Source organism: Rhincodon typus, chromosome 11 (genome assembly GCF_021869965.1).
Source record: "Rhincodon typus isolate 14 chromosome 11, sRhiTyp1.1, whole genome shotgun sequence".
Classification (NCBI taxonomy): domain Eukaryota; kingdom Metazoa; phylum Chordata; class Chondrichthyes; order Orectolobiformes; family Rhincodontidae; genus Rhincodon; species Rhincodon typus.
Window position 1 is genome coordinate 577,109 of NC_063342.1, and position 14,932 is coordinate 592,040.

At 40.4% G+C, this 14,932-nt stretch overlaps 1 protein-coding gene across 1 annotated transcript in view; it reads left to right on the plus strand.

The window, feature by feature from the left end:
* Positions 1-3,742, plus strand: part of pknox1.1 (pbx/knotted 1 homeobox 1.1) — a 130,859-nt gene extending 127,117 nt beyond the window's left edge. The window contains exon 11 of the mRNA XM_048603006.1: positions 2,194-3,742. Within this exon, the coding sequence (XP_048458963.1) occupies positions 2,194-2,405 (212 nt within the window). The 3' untranslated portion in view covers positions 2,406-3,742. The remainder of the gene's footprint in view (positions 1-2,193) is intronic.
* Positions 3,743-14,932: the final 11,190 nt, after the last annotated feature.

Genomic DNA, 14,932 nt, shown 5'->3' on the forward strand with positions numbered 1-14,932 from the left:
AGCCACATCACCTTTCTTAGTACCTGCCTACGGAACCAGATCATCCCCAATGGACTACAATCCACATTCAAGCCTTCCCAATTTGGCCCCAACCGTGACAATATCTACATTCATGGCATTGAGATCCTTCAGAAGCGTTTCTCCCTGCGACTCCTGAAACACACACTTGCAGCAATGCGCCAGCATCTCCAGGCACTACAATCAAGCCTACCCCAGCTCAGAGCCTCCCTCTCCCAGACCTCTCCTGTTTTTCATTATACAAATTAGGCCTGTTTTCTCTAGAATTTAGAAGGTTAAAGGGTGATGTGATTAAAGTCTTCAAGATAATAACAGGAAAGTACAGGGTAGATAATCTTTCCACGGGTTTGAAATTCTAGAACCAGGGGACATGATCTGAGAATTAGGGCCAGATGCTCAGGAGAGATGTTAGAAAGCACTTGTACACACAAAGGTTGGTAAAAGTTTAGAACTGTCTTCCACAAACTGCAGGTAATGCTAGATCAGTTATTAGTTTTAAATCTGAGTAGGTAAATTTTTGTTGAGCAAAGGGATTCAGAGATATGGTCTAAAGGCAGGTATATGGAGGTCGGCCACACATTAGCCACGTTCTCATTGAATAGTAGAACAGGCTCAAAGAACTGAAGGCCTACTCCAGTTCCTATGTTTTTATGCTTGGTGGAAATTGCCGGGCCATGAGGATACAGATTGTGGTTGAAAACATTTCATGCTGACGCTGTTAATGGCCCACAGTGCCTCCTGGTACCCAGTTTTGGTTGCTAGATCTGTTCGAAATCTGTCCCATTTAGCACAGTGGTAGTCCCACACAAAACGATGGAGGATATTCTGAATGTGAAGGCACGATTTTGTCTTCACAAGGACTGTGCGGCGTTCACTCCTACACATACCGTCATGGACAGGAGCATCTGCAGCAAACATTGTTGGTAAGGACGGGTTTTTCCCTCTTCTTGGTTTCCCTATCACTTGCTGCAGACCAAGTTTGGCAGCTGTGTCCTTTAGGACTTGACCAACTCAATCAGTAGCGCTTCTATTGAGTCACTGTTGGTAATGGACATTGAAATCCCCCACCCAGAGTACATTCTACATCTTGCCACCCTCGATGCTTTCACCAAGTCATGTTCAATGTGGAGGAATACTGATTCAACAACAAATGGGAATCAGTAGGTGATATTTACTACATGGTATCCTTGCCCATGTATGACCTGATACCACTTGACTTCATGGGATCATCAGTCAATGTTGAGGATCCCAGACAACTCACTCCTAGCTGTATGCCTCTGTGCCAACTATTTCTGCTGATCGGTTCTGATGGTGAGATGGGAGATACCTAGAGATGGTGATAGTGTTGTCTGGGACATTGGCTGCATATGATTCTGTGAAAATGACTATGTGAGGCTGTTGTTTGACTGTTCTGTGACAGCTCTTCCAATTTTGGCACAAATCAATGCAAAATACCGTGGATGCTGGAATTCTGAAACCAACACAGAGAATGCTAGTGAGACTCAGCAGGTGTCAGCATCTGGGGAGACAGAAGAGTCAGACCAGAATTAAAGCATTAACTTTGTTTCTCTCTCCACAGATGCTGCCAGACCTGCTGAGTTTTTCTAGCATTCTTTGTGTTTGTTTGGCATGAGTCCCTGTGTTAGTCAGGATTTACTGGGCAGGGTGTGCCTTTGTCATTTCTAATGTCTTGATGATGTCAATGGTCCAACTTTATTCTTATTCACTTTTTCTGTAGCAGTTTGTTGCAACTGAGAGTTTTACAATTTCAAATGGTAGTTAAGAGTTAACCACATTGCTGTGGCCTGAGTCACATGGAGGTTGGACCAGATAAAGACTTCCTTTCCGAAAGGACATTAGTGAACCAGTTAGACTCACTAATCTGATAATTTCATGGTCATCATTCCTGTAAAAACTGTTTTGGTTCCAGATATATCAATTTCGTTGGTTTTAATTGCCCTAGCCACACTTGTGAAGTTTGATCTTACATCTCCAGAACATCAGCGCAGATGTCTGGATTATTCATACAGTAACATTACCAGTAGGCTATTGCTCCCTTATTTACTCACAGCATGGGGTCTTTAATTGCTGTCCCTGCCATAAACACTCCATACTTTGAAACTCACTGTCTAGTTGATTGACGTGTAGATTAAATGCCCTTATGTCCCTTTGCAGGTGCGATGGTCTCAATATCAAGTCCAGTGAATGTGAATGTGGACAGTCTGCAGTCTTTGTCGTCTGATGGAGCAACTCTGGCTGTACAACAGGTTATGATGGCCGGACAAAGTGGAGAGGATTCTGGCAACAGTGTCGAGGAAGATGACAGTGATCTGTCTGCAACAAACATTAGCGGCCTGGCCTTAGACAACAGCGACTCACTGCAGTAGGCCCAACACAGAGAGAAGCCATGAGAAATGGAAGAAGGACTGGCCATGTATTTTTATTCTTTGCACTCAGTGCATTTTATTTCTGACGTATTTTATATATAGGTAGGAGAGCGCACTTTTCTATCTCACCTTGTATTCAATGAATGGGGCTTTAAATACTCTCACATTGAACTAGCTGTTTTAATGTGGACAGACAGTAAACTTGTTTCACCGGATCGATGTGCAGACTGAATCAGAAGTGTATCAACTTCATGTATGGGTGGTCTGTTTTATCCACTCAGAAATAACTGGCCATAATTTAAAGGTGATTTGAAGAAACTCTTTACCTAGTTCTCCAACTGACAAAAGAATTATTGGATCAAATCCTGCTTTTTTTTATTTTGGTTGATGAATTTTATCGTCAACAGCATTTTGCAGCGAACACCAAGTTTAGTTTATTTAAACTATGGGTTTCAGTTTGGACTGAGCCCAACTTCAGGTAGGCACAAAAACATCTTGTTTGGGGCAGGGTTAATATTTCGACAATTTCCACTGACAGTGCCAGCTGGAGATGAGTTCTGGTCAGAGTCTGGTGCTAAGTAGCTGTAAACTCTGTTCACATTGTACAATAATGAAAAGGTATGTTACTAATGCATTTTCTTTCAGTTTCCTGGGTTAGTACAGGAGCACAATGAGCAATCTATGACTGTTAGTATGGTCTCTCCACTTTTGTGCAGCTCCAAATGAAGCAAAAGTTCATAATGTCCATATTTCCTTTTGCCTCAACTCTTTGTTGACTACCAGGACTGAAACAACTGGAGCTCCACAATCTCGATCGTTAATGAAGGGAAGTGGGGAGGAGTGGGGAAGCAAATCATCTCCATATTCATGGGACATATGCTAACTGGTCTGTTTTGGTGATTCTACAGTGAGAGTACTGTATATGAAGCCGATGTGTAACACACCTAAACTGTTTGAAAAGAGGCGTAGTGCATACAGAAGGAATATCTCATATATATCATGCAGAATCCCATCTATGGCACATGCCCTGTGCATCATTGACAGCAAGGCCAATGTAGAGGGCAGCATCATAGGACATGTTTGTTGTTTTCTGCTTCTTCCGGTTTTAGTACTTTTATTTGACGAGCTCTGCAATCCTGAAGTTTTGTCTGTCATTAACAAAAATAATAATGTAAACTTTGTATACTTTAAACATCCTGCTGGTAATTGCTGTACGATTGCAGTAAAATTGGACGGTAATCATCTCCTTTCTACAGTCCTTCCCATTTAGATCGATCCTGCATAGGCCGACAACTTACTTAACTCAACCACAAATAAAGTCCCACTCCATTCTTCTATTTGCCTGTTCCATTTTGAAGTTTTATCCACTTGTTATCTTGAAGTTGACATAAAGGATTACCCTGATAAGTTGACAATCAGTCTTTGTTCTGCCCTTACCTCACCAATTCAAAAAGGTCCATATATTTCAGCATCTTTCTTCAACTTCTCTCAAGATTCAAAATAACTCGGCCAAGCTTTTTGCAGATTTGGGCTGAATCAGGATCTGGAGCCATTTTCAAATGGCAGCGGGTATCCAAATGTGGAGCCCAGCCCACATTTTCAACAGATTCCCTTGGTGTTGGCAAGGGAAAGGGGGCAGGGTGTGAATCCCCAATTCAGCAGGGCCTTTTGAAACTTATGACATTGATTATGTCAATAAAATCTCTGTGGGCCCAGAGGTATCGATATAAACAGGTAGGACCCATATTTGCTAACTACTTTTCACCATGAAGACTTTGTCTCATTCCATAGACTTCAGCCTCTCCATTCTTTAGGTGAACCTAGATGGATGAATTTCAATAGCCTGTCTGCTGCTCAAGCCTGACCCCAGCCCAGGGCACTTAGGCACCAGGTGATTTCTGTCCTGTCAGAGTTAGCTGGCAGTATATGTTGGATTTGAACATGTGAATCCCTTGGTTCAACACCAACAGTATATTTAATCACTCAGCTAGAAGGGGCACATTTAATTTTTATTTGACTCATTTATAAAACAGAAAATAAGTATTATACTAGTTTTAAAATATATTCTTCTTATGATACTATAAGCTAACTGCTGTTTTCACAGTGGGGGGTGTGTGTGTGTGCGTGTACCAATGTGCATTAAATACTCCATTCAAAGACTAAGTAACAAATTCTTCGAATTTTTCACACAGGGAGAGAAGCAGGGAGAATACTGAATCCACCAACTTAAATCCTCAATTGTGCCTTTTTGTGTAGTTAGTTCAGAACCAGGTGTGCCCAGTTTAGCTGCTGGCTATCAGGTGATAAACCTGACTTACATGAGGGAATATGGGAAAGAATGCTTCCTTGGAGATTTTTCTGGATCTGTTTAACTACCATTTAATCCACTTGTTAAGAAAGAAGACATTTTTAAACCTGGAACCACCTTTCAGTCATGTGTCTTCAGTGGCTATCTTATGCTCCAATGTTTTAAAATGAAATAACATAGTGCTTGAATATTGCTGAAAAGTTACGTTTTTTTTTGAAGCTTTACATCTTGTCCTCATCAGGACAATTCGTAAGAATACCAATTCAAGAGGAAGACCAATATTTATAGATTCGGAGTCCACTTGCCAACAGGGTTAACCCTCTCCTCTCATGCAATATGTAAATGTTGTTCTTCTTGAATTTGGATTCTTGCAAAATCTCCTGGTGATTGCATGTTGAAAAGTTTCAACGAAATGTAACTTTATCAGTGGTACTAAAATGACTTTGTTAATTCCTTGCTTTGTTTAATATGAACACGAGCACAGTGAAAGTTAACTGTTTAGGCTCCCTTGTTAAATCCCAAAATAAAATAGAGGATTATGTAGGCTGCCTTGAATGGAGTGAAGAATGGTGTCATATTGTATTAGTGTATTCAGCCAAAGCAATGTTGCATGGTGAGTCTCAATTCTGATAAGGTGGTGAGAATTGGCCTTTGTAAGTAAAGCTGTAAGTTTATGTTTCAATGAGGGTTAAACATTGTGCTTCAATGGATCATGCTTGTGCAATCAGTAACTGGTTTCAAATTATAGGTTAATTAATTAATAAGTAATCTGCATATTTATTCAGGTCCAGCTACCTCCTCTTTTTCTCTGATTCACTGCCCATTTCTTTACATGACACTAAAGAAAGTCAGCCTTACAAACTAGCTTTAAGAATTTGGGCTAACTTAAAGGGTCTTTTAGTAGCTCGTACTAAATATGAACAGGAGGACCTCAAATTCGTACTGTGTTCAGTGCACTGCAGCTTGACCTTTTAAACTCCCCCAAACCTGATGCTGAGCTGAGTTGATTTTGATTAGCATAAAATCAAAACCAAAATTCTAAAGAAGGATTCAGCTTCTTTTCAACTCTGTGCTGGTCTAATAAATTCATATTTCAGCTCTCTGTGTGCTGCCCAGAGGAAGAGTTTCAGACTTGAACTGTATCAGAGTTACACAGGGATAGTTTTAACATTTGGACACTGTGCAAAGTGATTTTAAAACCTTCCTCAGCTTTGGCAGAGGAATAAAGGAGTTCTTCCCACACCTTCCAGTAAATGCGTATTCATGCAAACTCACTTGCATACTCACAAACACATTCACACAACTCATGTACACACAGTCAAACGTGCAGACTCTCACAAGCACATGCATACACACTAACACACGCACACTCTCACTCACACAAGCTTAGTGTTTTCCTGAGACCAGAGGTACATCAGAGCCAAGAGTCAAAGCTGGCTCTGTGGGTTGCCAGTGATTGATCAGACCTGTTGAGCAGTGGGTTTGTGGGGTTAATTTATGTAAATATATTATTGATGTTTTTTGACAGTAAGGCAGTTTTCATCTTTAAGGAATCATTGAATAAAGGCGAATACTTGGAAAGGAAAGAGTAAAGGGAGAGATAGGAAGGGTTGAGATGCTGGTGAGTGGAGAAGAGGACACTGGGGAAAGGGTAAGGGTGAAGAAAATAGGAAGCAAGGGATTAAAGAGAGCAGGGGATGGGGTAAAGAGCAGGGTTTGAAGGAGATTAGACAAGGGCAGAGGAAGGTGAGAGCAAGAGGATGCAAGGCTGGAGCAAAGGGCATGTTCACCAAACTGGTGTTAATTGTACACTTATTCCCTTTAACCATTAAGGGATATTTAAATTAAATGAGTTATTTATTTTTGGCAAAGATAAGATGAGCATAAAACTCACTTGAGCAAAACCCTTCCTCATCTCTGTATGAGTCACTGATCATCGTTGGTCACATCCATAGTGTTCTGGTGCCTGAAAAGTGTCTCCCCCTGCTGGGTCCTCTTTCGGTAACACTCAACTGACCAGCATACAGAGGACAGAACAAACCCTGAAACGACACACTGCAGTTTTCCCTGAAGTGTGGCAGTGTTGACATTAATAACTTGGAAGAGCTTGCTACCAATCAAGTTAAGTCACACATTGAATCCAAACATCTAATAATGAGGCAGAGCAACAGCTGAGAAGGAAAAGAAAGAATGAAATCCAGATCCCTCCAGTTCAGGGAACATCCTGCCGATGTGCCCAGAAATCTGTGGGTCAGGAATCAGCCTATTCAGTCACTTGAATACCCACAGCGGAAACTCACCGTCCTGAACAGATGTCAGTCTTAAATTGAGGGACAGCCAGCACTGATCGGGTTAGTTGCAGCTTGTAGATTGACCTGGCCTGGATTGTGGCTTTGTTTTGGATGTGAGATCTTTGGATATAATTCCTATTGTAGATTTAGAATTGTAAGACAGTGGTATACTGATTTCAAGTAGATTTGCTGAGTCATCTGAGCAACACTAGGTTGGCAGTACAGCTATAACTGAACTAAAGAGGAACAGTCCTCCAGGTTCCCACTACAAATTTGCTGAGCAATGACCCATGCGGGCAGAAGATGAAGTATGGCTAGTGGAGGTATAGGTTCATTAGTGATCCTCACTAAGTTGCGCAGCTGCAGAGATCTCAGACCCTACTGCTTAGAGACAGCGAGGCCACACATAAGTAGCAGTGTTAATGTGTGGCTGTCAGAAAATTTTAGGAGGACTGCACAGTGCAAGAGATGGGCTGTACTATCAAAAGCTGTGACTCCAATCACATCTGCACTCTGACAACTACAGTCATTAAAAAAGTTTCTATCTCATTCAGACAGACCTACCAGTGAGAAAGAGTAGCCATTCAGCTCTCAGCCTTCTCTGTCATTTGACAAGATCATGACTTGATCTGATTGTGACCTTAACTCCACATTCCTGCGTACCCCCAACACCTGTTGAGTCTCTTGTTAGTCAAGAATGTGTCTGCCACAGCCTTAAAAATATTCAGTAACCTGTCTCCTCCTCATTCTAAATACAGATAACTACTCACCCTGATCTACCTACAAAGAGTGACAGGACCCTCATCTGCCTAATCCTGTATTCCCTGAGAGACAGCAATACATGTTCTGTCATTTGTTTGTCCATCAGGAAAACTTTATCAACTTTTTTCTTACATTTAATGTAGTACAGATTATGACTTTGGTACAAGCAGGACTTTGATGTATATGAGCACTTCTGTACGCAATAATATGTTCAAATATTACAGTTTTTAAACTTTTGATCTGATTTGTTTTACTTTCCTGCCCTCAATACTATTGACAGAAAGTGTTGCAATCTGTGTAAAAACAAGATTATTGCAAATTATTTGCCCTGACCCTTGTGTTCTGTCCTTAATATGATCATCATTGTGTGGAAGATCAAATAGAGAGGAGCCCCCAGCAACCTGTGCATTTACACACAGTGGATTTAATCAGCTTGGGGTTTTTTCCACTTGCATCAGATGTTGCAAGTCATAAAAATAAGCTAGTTAGTTGTCTCAGGTCACTCAGGATTTCGTGGCCAGGCACACAAGGGCTCAGAATGTTCAGTGGAGAAGAGATCTTTTAATTTAGTGTTGATCAATTGATCAGTTCCCAAGGGAATGGCAAATTGAAAAAAAACTTTTGATACATCAGTTCTGATTTGCAGTCCTAAAGAAAATTTGGTCAAATCATGGAATCCCTTCCCCAAACCCTAAATACAGGTGCTAAGCAGAAGAAGAAGAAAAAGTTGCAAACCATTTGTGCCATTTTACCATTTCCATGCCTGTCAGCAACCGCGCCCCCCGCCAATACTTTATGCATTAGTTTTTACCCCATCACCTTTTCTGTCTCTCTATTTCTCCTTCAGTGCTGTTCCTTTATAAAATCCTCCAATTCTGAGAAATAATTAATGGCTTTAATTACTCTCTTGATGAAGGCTGCACACTGGCTCATTTCTGCTTTTGACAAAACTTGATTTTGACTTGTTCAGGCATGAAACTAGTACATAATCTGTAAATATTCAGTAGTCAATTAGCACCTGTGGAGAGGTACAAACAGCTAAAGAACTAGAATTAATGTAGATAGCAGATGTCTTGCCCAATTAAAGTTCTTATTGCCTTTTTGCTGAATTAAGTTCCAACTGGACAGTGGTGGGCCTTCTCTGGAATATAGATCCTCCCTAATGAGAGTATCAACCAATCAGAGTTTGGCATCAGGAAGCTGTGCCATCAGGAAGATATTGGCTGCTTCCCTGAAACCCAGGGTCCTTACCATATCCCAAACCATAGTGGAGTGAGGGCATGGCTCCCAAGCCCTGGATAACCCAAACCCTTAACACCACTGCCAAAATTACCAGTGTTTCAGATGAATGACCTTTCATCAGAACTTTGCTTTTGATCTAAATTATTATGTTTCTAATTATTTGTGCTTTGACCATAAAGGAAAAATGTGAAGGATTATAGAGAAAGAGCAGGTTGTGCTGAATGGCTGTTTGAATGAGCCAATGCTGAATAACTTTGCTGTGAATAGTTTGCCATGTGTGTCCATGCTGTGAAATCTTCGCACTTTCTGCCCTCACTCTCCCCAGTTTCAACACCTCTTCCCTTCCCCATCCCTCCCTGAGTTTGTTGGCTCCTCATAGAACGTAGAACATTACAGCGCAGTACAGGCCCTTCGGCCCTCGATGTTGCGCCGACCTGTGAAACCAATCTGAAGCCCATCTAACCTACACTATTCCATTATCATCCATGTGTTTATCCAATGACCATTTAAATACCCTTAAAGCTGGCGAGTCTATTCATTATTCAGAGTCTCAGCAATGCCCTCCCTGGACTCTTTCTTACCCCAGTTCCAGACTTCTGTAACCTTGTGACATTGAATCTATCCAGTACTCCACTGATACTCACCAACCTATCAATATAAATATGTTTTTATGAATTGTGCTTAAGTTGGGGAATTTGCTTTGGATAAAAATGTATTTTTGTATGGAGGCAATTGTATTTACTATAAAGATTTGAAGAATTTATTAAGAGAAATAATTTAGTGTTGAGTTTCCTGCATGTGTTAGCGTTGACGAACCAGTGTGAGAACTTTGAACATTTCCACTGTGCTCAGTAGAACCGAAGCTTTGCATCTTTAGCTGTAACATTGCATTTTATTCTAGTCTCTTTTGCAGCAAAAGATATACAAAAAAATAAAAACCTTTTTAACTTTTGACATATATCTGGAGGCAATGTGTCAGCGTAAAAATGTTTAGAAGGTGAAACATTAAGGAGTGATGTTTCTGGCTTCTGCTGTAATGAAGATCAACTATTGCTGAGTCCTAATAGATTTCCTTTGTCCTATAGATTCCATGTTCCTTCTCACTCATTCTCCATTTCTTACTACCTTCTACTATCAGCTCACTGACACAGGTTTAATCTGCAGCAGCTTCAATCATAGCAATGTCACAGCAAAGCCCAGTGCAGCCTCTCATCAAGTACTGTCTGTTCTCATCTGTTTTACTGGTGCCTGATCACATTATATAAAACATGCAAAGCTGTTTTGCGGGATTAATTTTCCAGTAAAGCTTAAGACTGAGCTCTGAAAGAAGATATTAGAATGTGTGGAACAGGAGAGGTGTAAACCATGTGGCCAGGCAAGTTTACTCCACCATTCAGTATGGTCATGGCTGATCCTCAGCCTTGGATCCACTTTCCCACCCACTCTGATAGAATCCCTACAGTGGAGAAAGAGGTTATTCTACACCAACCCTTCATAGAGGGTCCCACTCCCCATTCCTGTCCCTGTAGCCCTGCACATATCATGGCTAATCCACTTAGTCTGCACATCCTTGGACACTGCGTGCAATTTAGCATGGCCTATTCAATGGTTTGTTTCCAAGGGAATACAAAGTATCTCAAACTTAAGTATATTTAGCAATGGAGCATTCAGAAAACTCAGAAATGAAGAAATCCAAAGATTCACCACCCTCTGAGTGAAGATATTTCTCCTCATCTTTTCCTGAGGCTGCAGCCCCAAATTCTAGACTCTCTAGCTAGATGGAATAACCTCTATGTCTGCCCTCAACTCCAACAACATTCAAGAAATTTAATACCATCCAGAACAAAGTATTTTGCTTGAAAGGCACCCCATCCACTGATTTCAATATTCATTAATGCACAGTGGCAGCAGTGTGTATGCCTGTTCCAAACCTACAACATCTACCACCTGGAAAGACAAGGGCAACAGGTGCGTTGGAACACTCCCAACCATTTGATTGACACCCAATTTAACAACATCAATGTTCACTCCATCTACCACTGATGCATAGTGGCAACAGTGTATACTATTTACAAGATGCATTGCAACAACTCGCATGGTTCCCCCAACAATACCTTCCAAATCTGTTAGTTCTACCATCTGAAAGAACAAGGACAGTAGTTGCGTGGGAACCTACCATGTGTAAGTTCCCTTGCAAGTCACTTACCATCCTGACTTGGAAATATATCACTGTACCTTTTGGGTCAAAATCTTGGAACTTCCTCCCTAACGGTACTGTGGATGCACCTACACCAGATGGACTGCAGCAGTTCAAGAAGGCAGCCATCACCACCTTCTAAAGGACAATTAGGGATGAGCACTAAATGGTGGTCTAGACAATGATGCCCACATCCCATGAGCAAAGGAAAAATTCTGTTGAGCCCCTCCAGTAAACTACCTTTACAGCTTGGACAGGAAAAACGTGCTGGTAATTAAGCCTCACTGCTCCACAAGCTGTATCATGAGTAAAAAATGTTTTAAGTCAAACATCAAAACAGCCAAATTGGTTCCTGTTCCTATTATCAGAACGTAAGAGACTTTCACCAGGTTTCTTAAACAAGTTCTTTGAGTTTGTTATCAACAAAACCTATTCTTTAAGGAAGTGGTAAAAAATAAAACTAATTCAAAACTAAATAATAATCTGAAATAAAAAGCATCTGAAATTAAAATATCCCCTCAGTCCCTAGCCAACAAAGACCATATAGCTATGCAGAGGTGAAGTGGATTTTTAAAGAAAAAGGCAAAAGGGAGGATATACTCATGTGGAGGTGTCTGAACTTATAGGATTAAATGGGATGACTTCTCATGGCTCCCAAGGGTTACTGACAATGAGATTAAATGTTGACTGCTGTAGAGTGATGGAAAATCATCACCAGCTTCAGTTCAGATGAAAAGTTGGTCAGGCTAGTGTCATTGAAATTAGAGTGATAATTCAACTTTCATAGTTTAGGAGGTAGTCAGAAATACTGGTCTGGAACATTCTCAGGTTCCCTCTGTAGCTTGTTCTGCTGTAAGATTTCCTCCTTTTTTGTTTAGGAGATATAGACTTGCTTACTGAACACTTTGGGGGTCTTTTACTCTTCTACTGACGCACCCAGATCCTGAAAAAACAGGAACCAACAACTCTTCCAAACCAGGTTTATCTAGCAATTACCACCATGAACCTCATCTCCTGTCTCTCTTCAAATCTTTACCTGTCTCCTTTTCCAAAGTTGCTCAACTTTGAAGTAAGGAAATCACACATCACATCAGAATCTTGGTAAACCTTTTTTAAGCTGGAATGTTTCTCACGGTCCTCAAATATAAATGCACTTCCTAACTTGCCTCCTATACCATAAAAACGTTTTTTTAAAAAGACAAATTTCCATTATTGATCTGCATTCACTCTTTATGAAATATCCACCCAATTTCTGGTCACCTTAATTTCCAAACTATTATAGCATCACTATGTCCTCAATAGTGCATCAACAATAATGTCATTTTTTCTAGCAATACAAACTATTCTTTAATCTTGAACTAAGAAACTCCACAAAGCAATCTAGCATTTTGATTTTTAAATCTAAGAAGGCCCAGGGATTGTGGTCAGTACATTTTTGGTGGGTTTTTTCATTTATTCATGGGATGTAGGCATTGCTGACTTGAATAGAGTGGCTTGCTCGGGCCAGTTCAGAGGGCAACTCAGAGTCAACCACTTTGTTGTGCATGTGCAGTCACATGTAGCTCAGACCTGATGAGGGTGACAGATTTTCTTGCCTAAAGGACATTGATAAACCAGAAGGGTTTTTGTAAAGCCAAGGCATACGAGGCTATAGGCCAAGTGCTAGGAAATGGGATTAGAATAATTGGTTGTTCTAGAACAGCACAGATGTGATGGGTTTTTTTTCGTGCTGTATATCTCTGACAACCAATCCATTCCATGTGGCAATCTAGTGAGCCTTCTCTATGACAATAATTGACAGTGGGCCCAGGCCGTTCAGGAAAGGTAATCATTGTTGGCCTAGCCAGTGGCACTCAAGTCCCATTAATAAATGTTTTAAAAACCACTGCCTTCTCTCTGCCCAATTCATCATTTTATAATAAGACCCCACCCACTCCTAAGTAACTAGCATCAGTCATTATTTTGAAGGGTTTGTTGAAGTCAGTTTAATCAAATGATCTTTAAATATATATTGAAACTCTGTCTTTACCTGTTTTTCTAGGCTTGAACGATAAAGATGATGTTTTATTGGTGCAGATTGCACTACATCCCATCATATCTTAGTGAATCTCTACAGACTTCCTTGATCTCCATAAGTAGAAACATCAAAACAGAAAATAGAAACAGGAGTTTGAAAATAGAAACAGATTTAGCCCTTTTGAGCCTGCTTCAACATTAAGTATGATGATAGCTGATCATCCAACTCATTACCCTGTTCCTGCTTTTTCCCCATACCCTTTGATCATTTTTGACCTAAGAACCACATCTAACTCCTTTGTGAAAACATTCAATATTTTGGCCTCGACCACTTTCTGTGGGAGTGAATTCCATAGGCTTGCCACCCTCTGGGTGAAGACATTTCTCATTTCAGTCCTAAATGTCTTATCCTGTATCTTTAGCCGGTGACCACTGGTTCTGGGAAATCCTTCCTGCCTCTACCCTGTCAAGTGCTGTCAGAATTTTATAGGTTTCTGTAAGAGCCCCTCGTATTCTCCTAACCTCCAGTGAATGCAGTCCAATCAATCCAGTAGCTTTATCAGAGGTTCCCATTGGGTTTCCTTTAAATACAAGAGTCTCGCTATTCCCAATCTTTCATTATTGGCTAAGTGGATAGTAGGAGAATCAATTTGTGAATCCTGTACATCTCCTTCTACCTCATTCTCACTATCTCTATCATCTTTCACTACTTTCAGCATTTAACATACCTGTTCTTCTTTATCATCCTCTCTACAGTGGTATCATTTTCACATATTAATCTGACATTACCAATTCTTCTTTCAGATCAGGAGCATCTATTAGATAATTCACTATTAACCCTCTTAATGACTTTGTATGGACCACTGAATCTCATTTCCAAAGCTTCCCCTTGTAAAGGTAATAACAGTAACACTTAGTCTCTGGTTTGAAACGTTCTTGTTTTTGTAGGTTTATTTGCTCTTTCTTTCATGTTTGCCTGTGAAATATTTAAAGTCTTTCTCGAAACAGGGGCACTTATTCCTATTGAGGTTTTGTCCTTCTCTCATAAAAACATTTCCTTGATCAATTTTAATGACCTTCGTATGAGAAGTTACCATGACCGTAGGATAATTAGAATGGACTACTACCGGATTCTTTTGGTGATGCCAACAGCAAATAACAAAGTCCAGTCCCAGTCTCAGGGATATTCAGTACAATAGGATTTAATGGTTGTTTCAAGAGTCTAATGATATCACTCTAAAACTCCTTGTGTTTTTGGATGGTATGCAGTGATCTTCAATTGTTTGATACCCGTGCTATGCATAATATCCTGAAAATGTTTAGACACAAAGTTGAAACCTTGGTCAAACTATATTTCTATTGGCAGTCCATAATGAGTAAAATTTTGAGTTCATTTTTCAGCATTACATTAGCTGTGATTGTCCCTGGCCTGTGGGAACCAAGTTGTCATATCTGTATTAGTAAGAATATACACATATCTTTTTGATTGTGATTCTGGTTCTACACAATTTACTAACATTCTACTGGATAGTTCCCGAAAAACAAGTACAGATATTAAAGGAGTTACAGAGATAGTAGGAACTGCCGATGCTGGAGAATCTGAGATAACAAGGTGTAGAGCTGGATGAACACAGCAGGCCAAGCAGCATCAGAGGAGCAGGAAGGCTGGCGTTTTGGGTCGAGATCCTTCTTCAGAAAATCAGGTCTCGAC